General features: G+C 39.3%; 1 protein-coding gene across 2 annotated transcripts in view; it reads left to right on the forward strand.

Annotated features, from left to right (window-relative positions):
* The window catches only part of PRKG1 (protein kinase cGMP-dependent 1), a 526334-nt gene that overhangs the window by 185258 nt on the left and 324640 nt on the right, over window positions 1–16436 (forward strand). For both annotated transcript variants that reach the window (XM_072869342.1, XM_072869341.1), the window contains exon 3: window positions 8393–8506. In XM_072869342.1, coding sequence (XP_072725443.1) covers window positions 8393–8506 — 114 coding nt within the window. The remainder of the gene's footprint in view (window positions 1–8392; window positions 8507–16436) is intronic.

Consider the following 16436-nt stretch of genomic DNA (forward strand, 5'->3'; position numbering starts at 1 on the left):
TTATTGAAACGTCATGCTGTATAGAAATGCACTTTGGATTATCTAGATATTCTCTTGGATATTCTTGTATCTTTAAAATTAAGAAGCTAAGGGGCTGGTTTGAGCTGCGGAGTCATGGAAGACTTTGACTTGAAATAGCAAGTGGCTTTCCAGCCATGCCTCTAAGCCAGGAGGAGAAAGGGAGAGCTGGTAGCGTGCCGCAAGTATTTTGCCCATTATATAAATTACATGCGGGCTGACAGATTCCTCAAGCCAACTTAATCTGTTTTCTTCTGCGCCTAGAAAGAGAAAATGACCATTTAATTATTGGGAGAAAAAATTATCCTACTAATTGAGAGAGTCACGTTAGTGCAATTTAGTTTATAGTTCGATTTATTTGAGGAACGTGGATGCAGTTGAGCCAAAGATGTTATTTAATGTTTAATTGGATGGACCCAGAGTGACAAAGCACCGAATGTCCTAATCAAAACAAAAATGGTCTGTGCGCTTTGCTGGTGGTGTTATACAGGACAAGTGCATACAGTTTTTGCAAAATTGATCCTGCTTTTTCATATGTGCTTCAATCATCTGTATTTTTACTTTTCTATGTTTACAGTGACCCATGTTTAACTTTAAATCCTGGGCAAGTTATACAAGAACTTGTAAGGGCAATAGCTTGTCAGAGCAAATGCTAATAAGAGCTTTTTCCAGGTATAGACTATTTCCCAGGAACTATTTCCATCACTTCCTGAAGCACAGCCTCAAGGTGTGAACTGTGCCCACTGACACCTGTGGGTTTATTTTCACCGCATCTCCTGAGCACGGGATAACAGTGCTGCGATCTGGGTGGACACCACAAACATGGGGCTGGAGAAGGAGACAAGCTGGGAGCAATTCAATGTCGGCCTATTTTAAGAAGGGCTTTAAGAAAAAAAACCCCACGGATTTACTTTTAATATTGTTAATATTCATCATTAGGAAATGTAATATTCCACAGCCACCACAGTTAAGACATACAGTGGCTTGGGCACAACCCCATGAATAATGCAGACCATTATCAGTCTGTATTTTGAAACAAACAAAAATATTAACAAATCGTAATTGGACTGGCTCTGATGTCAACTAGCCACTTAGCAATTAAAGTTTTGATTGCTCCGCATTTAAATTTGCAACTACAATGTAATTAGCATGTGGAGTTTAATTTGCAAAAGCGTGGCTCTGGCCGAGAGTCTCAGGCCTCAGGGAACGCTTGGTGGGGTCGAGGGCAGCAAGGGAAGCCGTTCCCTCTTGCATTTCATAGGAAAAGCTTATTTTCCTGAAGTCTTAGTGCATCTCCCTGAAATCTTGCAAACCAACTCTGGTTTTCAAGCTGGCTTGAGTTACAACCAAAAGTTATATGTATAAAACTGCAAAACTGGCTATTTCAGAGCTTTCACGGAGCTGCCCTTATTGGTGGGGTGCAAGATCATCCTGCTGTTTGGGGGAGTATTTTTATAACACACTCCCTTTTTTCAAAGCAATACTTTACTTGTAGCAGCCTGGACTTACTTGTAGCTGCTGGAGAGGAGCATCGTGCTTAATACAAGGCTTCTGTTCGTTGTTCGGAGGAGTTGCATCTGTTGGAGTTGAACATTGCATTTAAGCAGGAGTAATAGTACAAACAGTGTTCCATGAACATATTAGGAGACAGCAAGAATGGATGATTTTAGCTGCACCTACCACAAATAATTTTCTGTTTCCTCAGCTATTTTACAAGCTAAGAAAAGTTGTGAGTTCTGGTTGACAAGTGAAAAAATGGATGGGAAAGCAGGCAAAGCGTTTGGCAATGCGGAAATTTTACACCTAGGTGAATGGCTTTTACATAAAAATCTGTGCGAAGGAATGAGAATAAAGCTTTAGCTCTTATCGTCCAGGAGGATCACTGGGAAAAAAATAAACAAGGATAAAAGAGGAAGGTAGCTGGTCTTTCAATCCAAGGAATGTGGGTAGAAAATTTCCAGCATAAAAATGTCTTTTGCCAAAGGTGGGATGTGATTCAAATAACTGAGCTTGGAAAAAGAAGCAAAGAGCCTCCCATGTAATTGAGACTTCTGAGCATCTGCCAAACCCAAAATATTTTGGGTTATGCATGGTTAAACTGCTTTCTGGCAGCTATTTCTGTTGGGAGCAGACTCGTGGATTCTGGAGGCATTGTTCTGTTCTGTGTCCTCATGTTGGTCACCTTCTCGTGTTCCTTGTGAGAAAGCCAAATGGATGGCACCCTTTGAGCTAGAGAATTGATTCGTAAAACTTGCCTTGCTGAAAGTGTCTGTCAAACACTGACGTGATATGGGAAAGGCCCATTTCACTGCTTGCAGGACCATTAGTGAAGTGACTGAGCAGGCAGATGATATCAGGGCATATTTTTGTCTGTGTGGGAATGGAGAAGAATAGGGACTTGAGGGGAATCCAAAGTACAGCCACCAAAATACAGCTGCTAGCATTTACTCTTGGTAAGTCCTCCATGCTAGCAAATCCATAGAGATTTTTATTTTATTTTATGCTCTGTCTATATGAAAAATAACTTGCATTGTTCTCCATCAATATGGAATAGTTTCTTACAGCTGACATAAAAATGCATAGTTTGGATACTCCACAAAATCAGCTCAGCTGTGAATTAAATATCAACGTTGAATTCAAGAATGCTCAATATTTTGGCAGAAACGCAGCATTTTCTAATCTTTTTCTACTTGCCTCGAGTAAAGCGTCACTCACATTATTTGGTATTTGCTTTACGGAGATGTCAAAAGAAGTTGCAAATTTATCTCCATTAATTGATTAATATTGTATTGCATTTCCTTTGGTTTCTTTATCTGGTTGATACATCAAAGAAAACAATTTATTTCCTACATGGAAAACTGCACTGCGTAGGCTTCCAGCTAGGAAAAGAAAATGGGTAAAATTCTTTCTGTTTATAGCTGTGTTAGACCCTTTATTTCCATGAGAGGTGAATTTTGCTCACAGTCTGGGGAGTTTATTGTTAGGTGTTTAATGTTCCAGATTGCTTAATTACACAACATGGGAGACTTTCTCCGGTACGATAAATTGTAATTAAACAGCAGATTTATTACTAAATCATACTGAAAGAGAAGCAACCTACCTGTATCTTTTCTCTTGCTGTAGTGTCAAAGATTTAATACCTTTGCCTTTCAGTTCCAGCCTTCCTCAGGCTACTGCCCTGTTCAATCTTTTTCTTATGTACTTTGAAAAAAATAGATATATTTTCTCCTGCAGCAGCTGAGTTTGTCTAATGAAGTCTCTCGTGAACTGTTTTGTGGCTTGGTAGAAGAATACAGCTGTCTGAGGAGGACCGGGGAGCTGCTCAGCTCTGGCATCAGAAGAATGTCAGAGCTTTGGAAAAGGGGAGAAGGAGCAGCAGAGGTGGGCTCGGAGCCATAAAACACCATCAGCCTTGTAGCTGGGGGTGCTGGACCAAGGCAAAGGTTACTCAAGTGACTTCTCGCACTCTGACTGCCTCTTGAACTGGTCGGTTCATTCCTGAAGCTCTCCTATTCAGCTGTGTCTGGTGGTCGTGAAGCTTGAGATCAAGGAGCAGCTCGTCCTTGCAGGGAGTCCTGCAAGGACAACCCCATGGCACCCTTTTAAGGAGGGGCGGTGGGGAAAAGCAGCATAATTTAACCTGGTTACTTTAACCCAGTAACTCAAAGTTGGGTTACTCGCGGTGCAGAGGTGGACCAGGCTGCCGTGGACTTTGTGCCCTGTGCTTAGCGCAGGGGCAGAAACGGTGCAATTGTGAGCTGCTGTTCACAGTAGTAATGCATCCCCAGTGCCAAGGCACTGCCTTTCGGTAGAGAGGTCACTTGGGACTAACGAAGAGCTGTTTTGCAACCTGAGCGGAGAGCTACCACTTGGTCACAAGGTGGGAATGTAAAATACAGCCTCGCTAAGGCATTGGCTCGTCTTCCTATGAGTAAAACCTTCCTGTTGGAAAACGCTGTGGGTCTCTGTGAAGAGTTTCATCAGCTTTGCAGTTACAGAGGTTGCTTTCATGTTCAAACTGATTTAGGGAGGCTTTTCTGAAAAAATGTAATTTATGTCATTGTCACATTAGTGTGTTCCTTCTGGTTGTTTCAAGTAGAAACAGGAGAAATTTTATAATAGCTATTTCATCTGTGTGTAGTAACTTTATATTCAAATTTGCCAAATAAGAAACAGGTGCTGGAATCAAAACACCACTTCATTAGCAGAACTGGTAGAAAATGCTTTTAAATGACTGTATATGAAATTCGTATTCTTTAGCTTTCAAAAAAGTAAGTTTTAGTTTTGTTTTGACAAACAAGGCCTGTGCATCATGTCACATTATATTTCTGGAAGAATCAGGTTTTGTAGCAAGAAATGCACCCACAGTCTTGTGTGTCTTCTCCACAATCTATGCTTCAGATATCTAGTAGGAATAGAACTAGTTTGAATGCAAATGTTAAATGAGCATTTAAGAGCATTTAAATCATTCTTGTTTTTTTATAAACAAAGCACTTTCAAATGGCTAAGCAGTTAAGCGTAGTTATTGGTAACCGCCTCCAAATTTGAGCAGTTCCCATATAGAAAATCCTTACTGAATTCATCAAAACAAATGCTTGTGGTTTTTTTTGACTAATATCCAAACCCTACACCATCTTGAGTCATGAGAGATTTTAACTAAAATCTTTCGCTTAATGTCAATGGCTTTTTGGGGTTGCCGTGAAAGAGAAACTATATTGAATTTGAGCAATTTATGCTTGCCTAAGGGTTTCTTGAAGTTTACAGTTTTCTGCTCAACTCTATAGCTGCTGCTTGAAACTCAAAGTTGACAGTGGGTAGGATAACTACATACAAATCGAAATAACTCCTGCCTTTGGAAGTTGACTCCCTCTTCTGTAAGGGAAATTAGTTTGCTTTGGTTTTGTTTTTGTAGAACGTTGTCTTACGTATTCTTGCCTGTATCTCCATATTTTGCTAGGAAGTCTTCTCTATGCTTTTTAAAATAGTATTTTAATTTCATCGCCAATATGTTTCTTGCATACTGTGGGAAATGGTTGCTGCAGTAAAAGGGTCATGAAGACTGTAGTAAAAATAATCTGTGCAATATTGTGCTTTCCATCTCAAATCTCAAAGTCCTTTGCCATAATCAGGCAGGAATTTGTCATCAAGCTACAGCAGTGAGAGCTCAATTTTCTACATGTGAAAAATAGGCTGTAAATTGATGGGAGCTGAGCTAATATTTCTGTATATTACTCCAGTGAGCTCCTTCCAACCCCAAGGCAGTCCTTTCCAGCATCGTTACTCCCTTGTGGGGATTTTCATCTCCTCTTCCTCTCAACCCTTGGAGAGCATCTGTGGATGATGAAGCATTGATTTGTAATCACGCATGTAATCATGCAATGATCATGAGTGAACCACATAATTTTTTAATACAGTGAGAAATGCTTCCTCCCCAAAAAACCACTGAGCTGTAAGAATCAGAACCCAACTTCTTATTTTTAAGTCCTTATAAGAACACAAATGGGATATGGGAATATATGTAGCTTTCTTACAAAGATGAATGATCAGCATGGATTGCTTTGGGAAGCAACAGATGACATCTTGAGCAGTGGGACAGATCTCAAAATGCTTTTGAATAATGTGATCTATTTGTGCATTACTGCTCAGATTTGTCTGTCTTTTCTCTGGAACCGGTTACGACTCCATGAGCTAAAAGTGAGGTAAACTCATTCCCTTTGCGGATATTCGTTGTAGAGCTTTTTGCACAAATATCCCCATTTCAGCTCTGCTGAAACTCAGTTCTATTAAAAAAACCCGTGTTTTTCAAAATCATTTCAGAGTTTCCAAAGTGTGTGAGGCACCATTAAAGGTTGATTTTGCTCATTCTTGAGATAAATTTTTGAGATAAAATCTTGAGATAAAATCTATTTTTGTGCTTTGTATTAGATTGATACTTAATATGAACAAATGAATCAAACATTTATCAAAAATAATGATAAAAATAAATTGACTTTTAAAGGGAAGTTAGCCTATACAAGGAATGGAATTGGGGTCTATTTGAAACTAACAATAAATCAGCAACCTCAGAATTTAATTCTCAAGGTTATTTATTAGCCTCGAAGTATGATATTGTGTATTTTAGTATTTCTGTGATTGCTTTACTGTGTGAATATAGGTGAGTGCATTCTTGGCAGACCTTTAATAGGTGCTAACTGTGCAGTATCAATGGCTAGTATTAATACTCAACATGATGGATGCCATATCTTTATACTTTGTTTGTCTTTACACATTACCATCCCATGTATTTCTCCCTGCCGTGATGGGAGCTGCAGAAACGTGCACACCATGACTGCCAGTCCACTGTAACTGGCCAGTGTCTCCCAAAGGAAATGGCATTGTCTCCTCCTTATGTATAAGTGTGTATGCATGTAGAGAGAGAGAGATAGATATGTACTTATATATGTCATCAATCACAAGTATATTTGCTGCTTTACTAGTGATAATTTTAGAGACTTGCTCTTAATATTGAAATATATACTTGCTCTCTGGTAGTAATTTCGTAGTAGCATTATATATACACACACACACTTGCTTATTAGTAATAACTTGTAATAAAGAAATTTTAATAGACACTGCCCCCCATCCCCTCCCCATCCGTTTCCCCCCTCCACTCCCCTTCTATTACAGAATGCACTGCTGCAATCTTTACACTCCCACAGGCCAGGTAACCTTTAGGTCATGCTATTTATCAAAGAGTAACTTTTAGTTTCATAAATAACAAGATTTTTTTTTTAATTTAATTTTTTAAATCAGCAATAGATCTTAGGATCTATTGCACCAGACAGTGTAAGACCCCTCTCCCTCCAAAATACTTTGTGCAAAATACTTTAAAAAGGCACGCTTGAAAGTTTGCCCTGCCTTAATATAATACCTTCTTCCATTCACCTCTACATACCGTTACCTTCTTTCTTTATTCTGCTGTGGAAATATTTGAAGCTTTCTGCTCAATTTGATTTACCTTATTATGTGTCTAGTAGGGATATGGTGTCTAAATTTGTTTCAGAGTCCTCCAAGTTTGCTTTTTCTCATTGCTGTGTTGTTTTGGTAGAGTAGCACTCCAGTAGGCTGGAGTCATTCTTGCTTTGAGGGGTATCGTGGGTACAGTGGTGTAGATTTAGACACAGATATGTAGGGCTGACAGGACTGTATTTCAGAGCATATATATTATGTAGGAGAAGTTTCTTTTTGTGATGGTGGTCTTGCTTTGTGGTAAGTACCTCTGGATTCCCTCTCTAGGAGGTAGGGTTGTATATCATCTCTTAGCAAATTAATTGGAGTTACTTATTTTTGCAAGCATTTGAGTCCCAGTTTGGTATCTAACATACAAATGCAGATAGCCATAAGGCGGGTAAGAGCCAGTAAATGCTGACCTTCCCTCTTGCCACATATAGACCCACAGAGAGCAAGTCAGTGATGCCCTGGGGGCTGGTGTAGCAGGATCTCTTAAGAATCTGCTTCCCAATTTGGGGTGAGAGGAAGGTTTTTAGTGACTGATAACATTTGAAATTCTTACTTCTCTGTCTTGCACTTTATCTGTTACAGCCTAAATGGTGGTCGTAGGCATGATAACCCCATGTTCCCCCCATGCGTGTACTCTGCTTCTCGTCGTGGCATCACTTGTGTGTGCACGAGGTGATAGGACCGTCTTCAGTTTCATCCCTTCTCCTGGCTCTTGTTCCTCAGATGTCCTTTGAAACCCCCAGATTGGCCCTGAGCTGCTTTCTTTCCATTCAGACTTTGCTTTTAAATCCCCCTCACGTCTCCCCTCAGCGTGGTATTGGTAAGCAGATAAAGCAGACTTGCTCTCATAAGATGATGTGTTCAAAAAGGAAAGGTACGGTGAGATGGGAATTAAATAATAGCCACAGGTCAAAGTAATTTTCCTTTTGATAATAGCTGTGTTATTCATGGATGAGTGTTCTAAGGGATTAGTTTCTCAGTGAAAATGAGCAAAATTACTCCATGGTTTTCATGTATGATGTTAAAGACCTAAATCTTTTCCTTTTTTAACACAAAAATTGGAGAAAATTTCACCTGAAAGTGTAATACATGAAACAAAAGTTCACACTGAGCTTAGTGTACTAGTAAGTATTTCCTGACTGTACAGCTACTCCACTAAGAAAACTCAAGTGTTGAAAGCTTATATATGCAACGGTCGTTTTTAACCTTTTTCTGAGTTTATGCCCTCTCCTTCATAATACATTTAATTGGTTTTAAAGTTGTAAGAGTCCTGGTATTTTTATTCACAGTATAATCAAATATCTTTTAAAACTTAAGTCTGAAATAACTTAATTTCCCTTTTAAAATAGTCTTTTGTTTTTTTTCTTTCTCACAGATGGCAAGGTTGAAGTGACAAAAGAAGGTGTGAAGCTGTGCACCATGGGACCTGGCAAAGTCTTTGGGGAGTTAGCAATCCTCTACAATTGCACCCGAACAGCAACTGTCAAAAGTAAGATCATTTTTGAACTTTGATGTTGAATGGCTTGGGATTTCATTGAGAAGTCAGGTTCTTCTTATCTCTCTTTTGGACCTGCAGATTCTGTTAGATGGTCCACTTTCTTAATTAATTAAACTCTTTATGGCATGGATTATAGTATGGAATTTAGCCACTGTGAGCAGGAAGAAGATGGAAAAGAAGTGCTTCACCAGATTCTTTCACTCAGGTTTGTTCGTGTAGGGAATCTCCTATGTTAGTACAGCGGTTGATGCTACTTTATGCATAGGAGCCTGTAGCTGATACCATAGCTTTTCTTACGATTCCTGCTGAATCTCATGACATGGCTGTTGCTTAGAAGAGCATATCTGACCCTTGTAAGTGTAAGTCTTCAAGGGAAACTCTGTAAGTAAAGCTTATGTAATTTTTCAGGATGAGTCATTGTTTTCCCCCTAAACTGACTAAACAAAACTGGGGAAAAAAAACCTGGATGGCGCTGATCTCCTGCTCTAAGTCTGCGGTGCTTCTCCTATAATCCACTTTCTCTTATGAATGTTTTGGACAAAAGCCTGGGTTGTACAATAGCGAAGGGAAATCACATTGCTGTGTACAACATAAATATGTTTGTATTTAAATTCAGATTAATAGTTGAGACTTGGGATACATGATATCACAATCCTCCTTGATCTTGAGGATAAGAGTTTATGGTGACATCTTAAGTGGAGAGGTTTTATAGGAGGTGATAGATAGTTCTGTAGTTTAAAGATGCTGTAGGGGAAAAGTTAGAAGGGTACAGATGGGATAGAATAATACAAAGACAAAAAAGTGGTACCAAAATAATGAGGCATGTGAGGTGCTGTTCAGAAGAAAGCCTTTTAGAAATACCTAATTTTGCTTCAAAAAGAGAGAGAAAGAAAGAGAACAAATGGGCAGAAATGGCAAAACAGGAAAAGATAACTAGATTTTTTTTTTGTGAAGAACGTGCTGTTCTCCATAATTCTAAAGAACTTGACTGGTGTACTCTATTTTCACCTGCACAAACCTTGCCTTTTTACAAGTACTGTTTATTGCAGGTAAATCCTTGGCTACAACATAGTCAGCTTATCAGTGGCACAGTTTATGCTTTGGAGTAATCCAAATGATGTCGCAAATGTGCATATTGCACAAGTCACGCCTAGCTCCACAGGGACAGCCCTAGACCTCCAGGCTGCTTCAGACAGTGTGTTGGGCTGTTCTTCTATGAGATGCTTTATCTCCTTCCCCCTAGTCTACCAAGGGGAATATGAGTGCAAATGGGAAGTGGGTGTTGATCCCCCATATCTCCCCAAACCTTCCTGCCCCGTAGGTGCATTATCCATGTAGCTGTACAGGCTGTTTTTCTGCCCAGTTAAAGGTTTGGGGGATTGATGATGGTGATGAATTCAGATAAGCTGCAGGCTTATGTGATAACACAGTTATATAAAGTTGGAAAGAGCAGAGAAAAAGGGGAGATGGTCGAATCCTAGAAAAGGAAATGAGTGGATGGTTATTGTTTAGTTCCCCTTAGAAATGCAGTGCTAAAAGGGTCCTGATCCAATGATACCATGAGCACTACATCATGTAATCCTGCAAAGTCACACTGTTCTTGTGTTGTGTCCATTTCAACGTGTTTGTACAAGTGACAAGGGAATAATACTGGCAGCAGTTTTTACTATCAGTTTTACTATTACTCACATTTTCATGTAAGTCTCTTCTCTTGAGCAAACTTCCAGATTGCCACTTGGCACTTAGTTTTACTGTATCCTTTTTTCCTGCTTAAATTGGGGGCAGTAGTAAGGTCACTACTGTAACTGTCCTCAGAGAGATCTTTGTTCAAGAAAGAGGTGTCTGTATTCATTGTTATACTCTGTTCCTTTCCCATGGGCATCGTAAAATTATGGTAATTATGCACCTTCTTCTGCTGGCAGCCGTTGGGCATGTAATCTGGCATGTAATCTCGCTTCCAACACCAGCAAGGGACTTTTAGGTATTTTGTGTCTCATTATTGCACAAGTAGCAGTTGTGATTGTAATCAGCTTTATATCCTTTCAAGTGCGGTGGCACAGAAGGTCACAGCTTGACTTTGGGGAACCGTTTCAGCTAGACCTAACTGAACAGAGGTCTTGGAGGTGTGCGGATCCATTTAGGGCATATTATTGACTTCAGTTGTTGCCGCTGCTGCTAACAAACAACTTCAAACAGTTGTTTGTTCTTTTGGCTGAATGATAAATAAATGTCATAAATCTCTAAAAGAGTGAATGCTAGTAAATAGTCCATTAAGTTTGATAACTTTGATCGTTACAAGGTTTATTTCAGGAGAAATGAACAATTGATGATTGTAATGACAATAGACACCCGGTCAGCATTGAAGCTGGACATGGTGAAGATGTGTCAGGGGGCATCATCCAACTTTCGTTTAGAGAAACGCTTTAAGTTAGGGCTTCTCAATTTTCAGGAGATAGATTTCCATTACCTCCGGAGTGTCAGAAGTGTTTTTTGATATGCCTGCCAGTACTTCATTACAAGGACGTTTGTATTTCTTTTTGAAAAATGAAGTTGCAGCAAAGACTGAGTGAAGGATGCATTATGGTAGTGTGAAGCTCAACAGTGCCTTTGGGCCATAATGATGTGTCAGCTGTGTTGATATCTCTTGCTGTAACTCGTTTGTATGTGTACTCTTGCTTTGGCTTTGTAAATAATAAAGTTTTTAGTGTCATTACTCACTGCATTAGTCTACATGGGCTCTTCAGCTGATGCTCACTCTGTAGGAGATTGCAAACTTAAAGGGATAAATCACTGTAGGAAGGACTTTGTCTTTTAAAAATAATGTAGAAGACTTTAAAATTTAATTATTCTGATCTGACTCCTTCTGGTTCATTAAAACCTCTTTAATAAGACAACCCAGGTCTTTTGAAAGTCTGCCCCAAGAGAAGTATTATAATATTTTTTCAATATTATTACAGTCTTAAGAAAAAGCAGGATGGGGTCTAACCAGGGCTTGGGAAGAAAGAGCAACCTAACCCTTGGGTGTTCAGAAGCACTGAGGAAGGTAGGGCCACATCTCATGACATGTGGACTCATCTTTGAGATAACTACTTACAATTTTTTGACATCCGGTTTGTTTGTTTGTTTTTGTTGTTATTCTGAAGCTTTTGCTTTACGTTTCCAGATATTACAGAAAGAATAAGTGTCGTTTTTTCTGGTGGAGACTATTCAGTCTGATGCTCCAAGTATTTCACTGTCATGGCTTTCTAAAGCGCCGGTGTTCACAGATCGGCTTCCATTACATATACAGCTAAATCCAAATCAGCAGCTAATTTTTTCCTCTGTCAGTATTCATTAGCCAGAGTTCTCAAGTGCCTAAATGCAAACCTTGATGCTACTTGCAATTTAAAGCAGACTTTCCTCCTTGATTCCAACAAATAATTAAATTCAGTGCATTAGAATAAGGAAAAGAAAACTCCCACTCATTACAGATAAATTATCTCACAACTAAAATGATGTCTCTAATCCCCTGGGAGAGTGGTATTCTCCAAATACACCTGTTTACCTATATATCTCAAATTACTATTGTTGCTTCTTTGAGCAAACTAGTTGAGTGTCTTAAAATAGTAAAGGCGGTAAGCTGTGTTTTCACATCACTCAGAAATCATGTTGTTGACTCAGCGTGTGATCTGAATATTAAAAGTAAGCTAGGTTTTGCTGTTGTTTTTGTTTACCTCTGCTCTGGCTGACTACTTTATCTGTGTAACTCTCTGCCACCTACATAGGTTAATAACAGGCTGAATGCTGGTGTGTCTGAAATCTCTGCCTTGGTCGCCTATTAGCACGAAGGCAAAAATCGGTGTGTGTGTGACTAGCTGCAGTTGGGAGCCTGCTGCCCTTCTCTTCCCATCTGCGGGTATAGCATTAGTGCGAGAGTCCAGTGATCATAAAGGAGGCTGGACAAGAAATGTGCGCATGCACCTTGGCCCTATCCAAGCCATGCAGCTCAATATTAGACTCTGTTAATTAGGAATCTTTCGTGTATACCAAGAAAGGATTTTGTCTTGCTCATTGCCAAGCAAACAGGATTTCCAAGTGTGTTATCACACGAGTCTGAAAGAAGCAAAAATGTATTAAAATTCAAATGTGGTTTTGTTTATTAGTAACATGGGTGGTAGAAAGAACTATGAGATGTCAGAAAACAAACAAACAAACAAAAAGACAAAAAACCCCTCAGTTGAATTTGGGTTGTATATAAAACTTTGTAATTCTTCGTTTGATAACACAAAAGATCTTTTTAGTAAGCAGAAATTTATCTGCTGTTAATATTGTGCAGTAGTTCTCATTCCTCTTAAAGAATAATCTGATGAGCAGAGTTAGTAGCATTTTTGCGGGCAGTTTTGGGGAGCACTGATTTTGTGAAAGGAGTGTATTCTTCATGCGCTAAGGATGTTATATTTATTTGAAAGGTAGCCTTAGCATCTGAAATTATATTCTCTCGGGGGAAAAATTCGAATAAAAACTTCTCACAAAAACATCTCAATTCAAGGCTGCCAGTTTCAGTGGAGTTATACTCAACACCAGTCCATGTTTTTAGGAAAACAATATTAGCAAAAAAAACGAAAACACAAGCTGAAGTTGTTAAACTGTAAATTATGTAAATCTTTTTTCTGGTGAAACTAAGGGTGTCTCCTCAAAAGCCAGCACAAGACTTTCTCAAGCTTCTCTGCTTAGCACTTTTGTACAGTGCTAATTGTACAAAACTCAGTGCTTTGCAGTGTGATTAAGGCAGTATTTTATCAATTTGTTGCCAAGCTTGGATGAGTTTGAATTTTCAACCACTGTTTATATTAATGGAGTCCTATGGAAATACTTCCCTAGCTTGCTAGCTGCAGCCCCAGAAATTACCCTGACTTTACAAGGAGCTTGGTAATGTGGATAATTTGCAAGGTAAAATAAGGCAACAGTCAGTTGCCAATTAAAACTGCAGAGACTCATTAAAAGCCTTTGAGAAGGGTGTTGGATTCATATGTTCTAACAATTATGGGAGCTCATGTAAAGTTTGCTCAGATCTTCTTAAAACAATCACATATGTTGGAAAGAAGTTGACTTTAGATACTCAGCCATTTGATTAAAAACTTTCTGATATTACTTGCAGATACGAAACCCAGGTTGGCCAAGCCAGAGATGATCAGGTTGCAGATCAGTCTGGTGTGCCTGGTAGGGGATAAGTGGATATAATCTTGGAGAAAGTAATTTAAACCCTCCCTTGCACTGTCTATATTTTTCTCTGACCTTTACAGTTTTTGGCAGGTAATGTGACGAAGTGGAATTGGATTATTTCTTCGAGGGAAAGACAACAAGAGAAAATGATGTTGAGCACAATGGACAAGATGTAGCAGAATTTTTTTTCCCTTCTTCTTGTTCAGTAGGCAGGACCACCTTCAGTACGGCATCTCTGTGGCTCAGCAGATACAAGTGTAGGGAGCTCCTGACCATGTAGCACAAGGCAGTGAAATTTTAACCAAGATACAGTCTAATCAAAGAGAGGGTAGTCTGAGATGGGAAGAGCAAAATGAAAAATTCGTACAACACCTGGGTTCGTTGTGTACCTCAAATGTCAACAGACTTGTCAAACTCAATGGCAAAAATAAGAGCTGGTTATGGAAACAGGGCAAAAAAAGAGGAAATACAGAATGAGTTGTCTTGGGGTGTATTGATACTTACTGGATTATTAGTTATTTTTAAACAGTAAGGAGTGCAGTGGTGTGGTGTGGACAGGAATGGCCAACCATGAAAATTTTCAGTCCAAGGTCGGGCATGCTGTTGTGTCCTGCCTGGTGGCATGCAGGAAAGCATCCACCTGACACAACCCTGGTGTGAAATGGTATGTTGTCATTCTTCTCTACACATACACCTTTTCTGAGTGACAATAAGAAGGTCCAGAAGCCAGGCTATGTACTTGATGGACAAATTCTGGTACAATTCGGGGCGTTTCAGGGCTGCAGCTTGCTGTTGACTGTAGAAACCAGCCAAGGCAGGTCGTTCCTTTGAACTGCGCTTTTAATATGGGAAATGGAAATAAAATGACTGAACAAAAGAAAACATATTTGGATTTGGTTTTGGTTGTGGTTAAGTATCAAGTCAGTGCTTAAACTGGTTTTCTTCCAATACAGTGATTTTTTTAATTTTTTTTATTTTTTTTATTTTTTTTAATCTTGATGCAGTTCTGGTGCCTCAAGAGGCAAGTCACTGCATCAATTATGAGAGCTGTGGCAGCGCTAACATTTCTAAAGTGTATGTCTGTACAAAAGCTTTAGGGTTATTGCTTATCCTGACCTTTGTTTTAACTTATTATTTTCAATCATGGGAACTTCAGCTGGTTTCTAGCAGTGCAGCAAAGCTGAGCAAAATATTGCAAGCAAGGTACAATCAAAAATAATTGGCAGGGGAAAGAGACATGTTTTCTGATGATGAGTGAGAATGATGCTCATGGTCTTTTATGGAGAAAGTTGATTCAGGGAACGATGAGGCTGTGAAGGAGCAGATACAGGGCTACTTGTTGATCGTCTATTTGTAAGCAGCACTTTGCTGCTTTTTGAAGAGCTCATGAGCTTGCAGAACTGTGTTGTGTGACCTTCCTGCCTGCCCCCCCCCCAAGCTGTGTACCTATTGGCCTTTGATTTTTATTACAGGAATTTTTTATTTTATTACAGGACAAGAGGGTTTGATCCTTACTGCTTTAGGAGTTTGAGGAACACTATCCCACTATCCATTGAAATGTCTCTTTGACTCAGGCTTTCACGACTGAGAAGTCTTTCGTGTAGAAAGCTACCAGTCCTATCTGGGAAATAGAGGCTTTCTGCTATACATTACATTTTCTACCTCTGGTAACACAGGAGAGGTAGTGTCTTACTCTGACTTGAACACTGTGACCCAAAATTTGAAAGTTTCATTCTTTGTTCTTTTTTCCCCCTTTCAGAGTTTCCAACATAAAAGGTCTGAAAGAAAAGGAAGTCCCACATATCCAGTTCCTAAGAATCCTGAGGCTGAAATAAAAATGACTTACAAATAAGGAAGGTGCAAGCTCTGGCAACCTGTTATTTGATTCTCTGAAGAAATGCTTTATCTTTCCCATTTTATTGGATCAGTGTATTAATTTCAAGGCTACTGTGTTTCAGTTCCTGGGTTAGGAGCAACTGCAATTTGAGCTGAAAAATAAGTGAGGGATGGGTGCTGCTGCTATGTGGCTCTGCTGGGTTATAAAGCACCGGCCCTGCCTCCAGGAATTGTCAGTGTGGACTCTTCTTTCTCTGATTTGAGCTGTTATTAAAACCAAGAAATCCCAAGTGTGCACTTGCTGCTTCCTTAAATGCTCTCGTAGTTGGGGTGTTTGTGTTGCCTTTGTTCTCAAGAAAATCTGCCTTGTCTCTCACAGTCTTAAATTAGTGCTTTTAATTAAAATAAACTTTGTTTCTTTTTTCTTTTTCTTTGGATTTTGTTTGTTTTGTTTATTAACAATATGATTTATTTAGTTTGCCTGACTTTGGCATCGTCAGCATTTTGCCAGTCTTTTCAGGGTGGAAAGTCTTGCAGTTTAGGGTTGTTTTTTTTTCTTCAATCTTTTTCTGTGGCTCATTTGACTGGAATTGTTTGTTTTTCTTTTTTTACACTGAATGTTTGTTTATCTCCCCCCCTCCCCCATAAAACTTATTCTAGATTAGTTTTGTCACAGTGCTTACCCAGTACCTGGAGTTTTCCTCTTGATCCTTGTAGTTGGTTTAATATTGCTATTACCTTTATTGGCTCACCTGCAGATGCTTCGGAGGAGAGACATGGATGTGAGTTGTCTTTTCTAGCAGCGCTCATTAGATCAGAGAGATGAAGCAGTGATGACTTCTGGAGCCAGTTGAGCGATTTTGCTCAGTGAAGACACTGCAGT

This window comes from Ciconia boyciana, chromosome 8 (assembly GCF_034638445.1).
Source record: "Ciconia boyciana chromosome 8, ASM3463844v1, whole genome shotgun sequence".
In the NCBI taxonomy this organism is placed as follows: Eukaryota; Metazoa; Chordata; class Aves; order Ciconiiformes; family Ciconiidae; genus Ciconia; species Ciconia boyciana.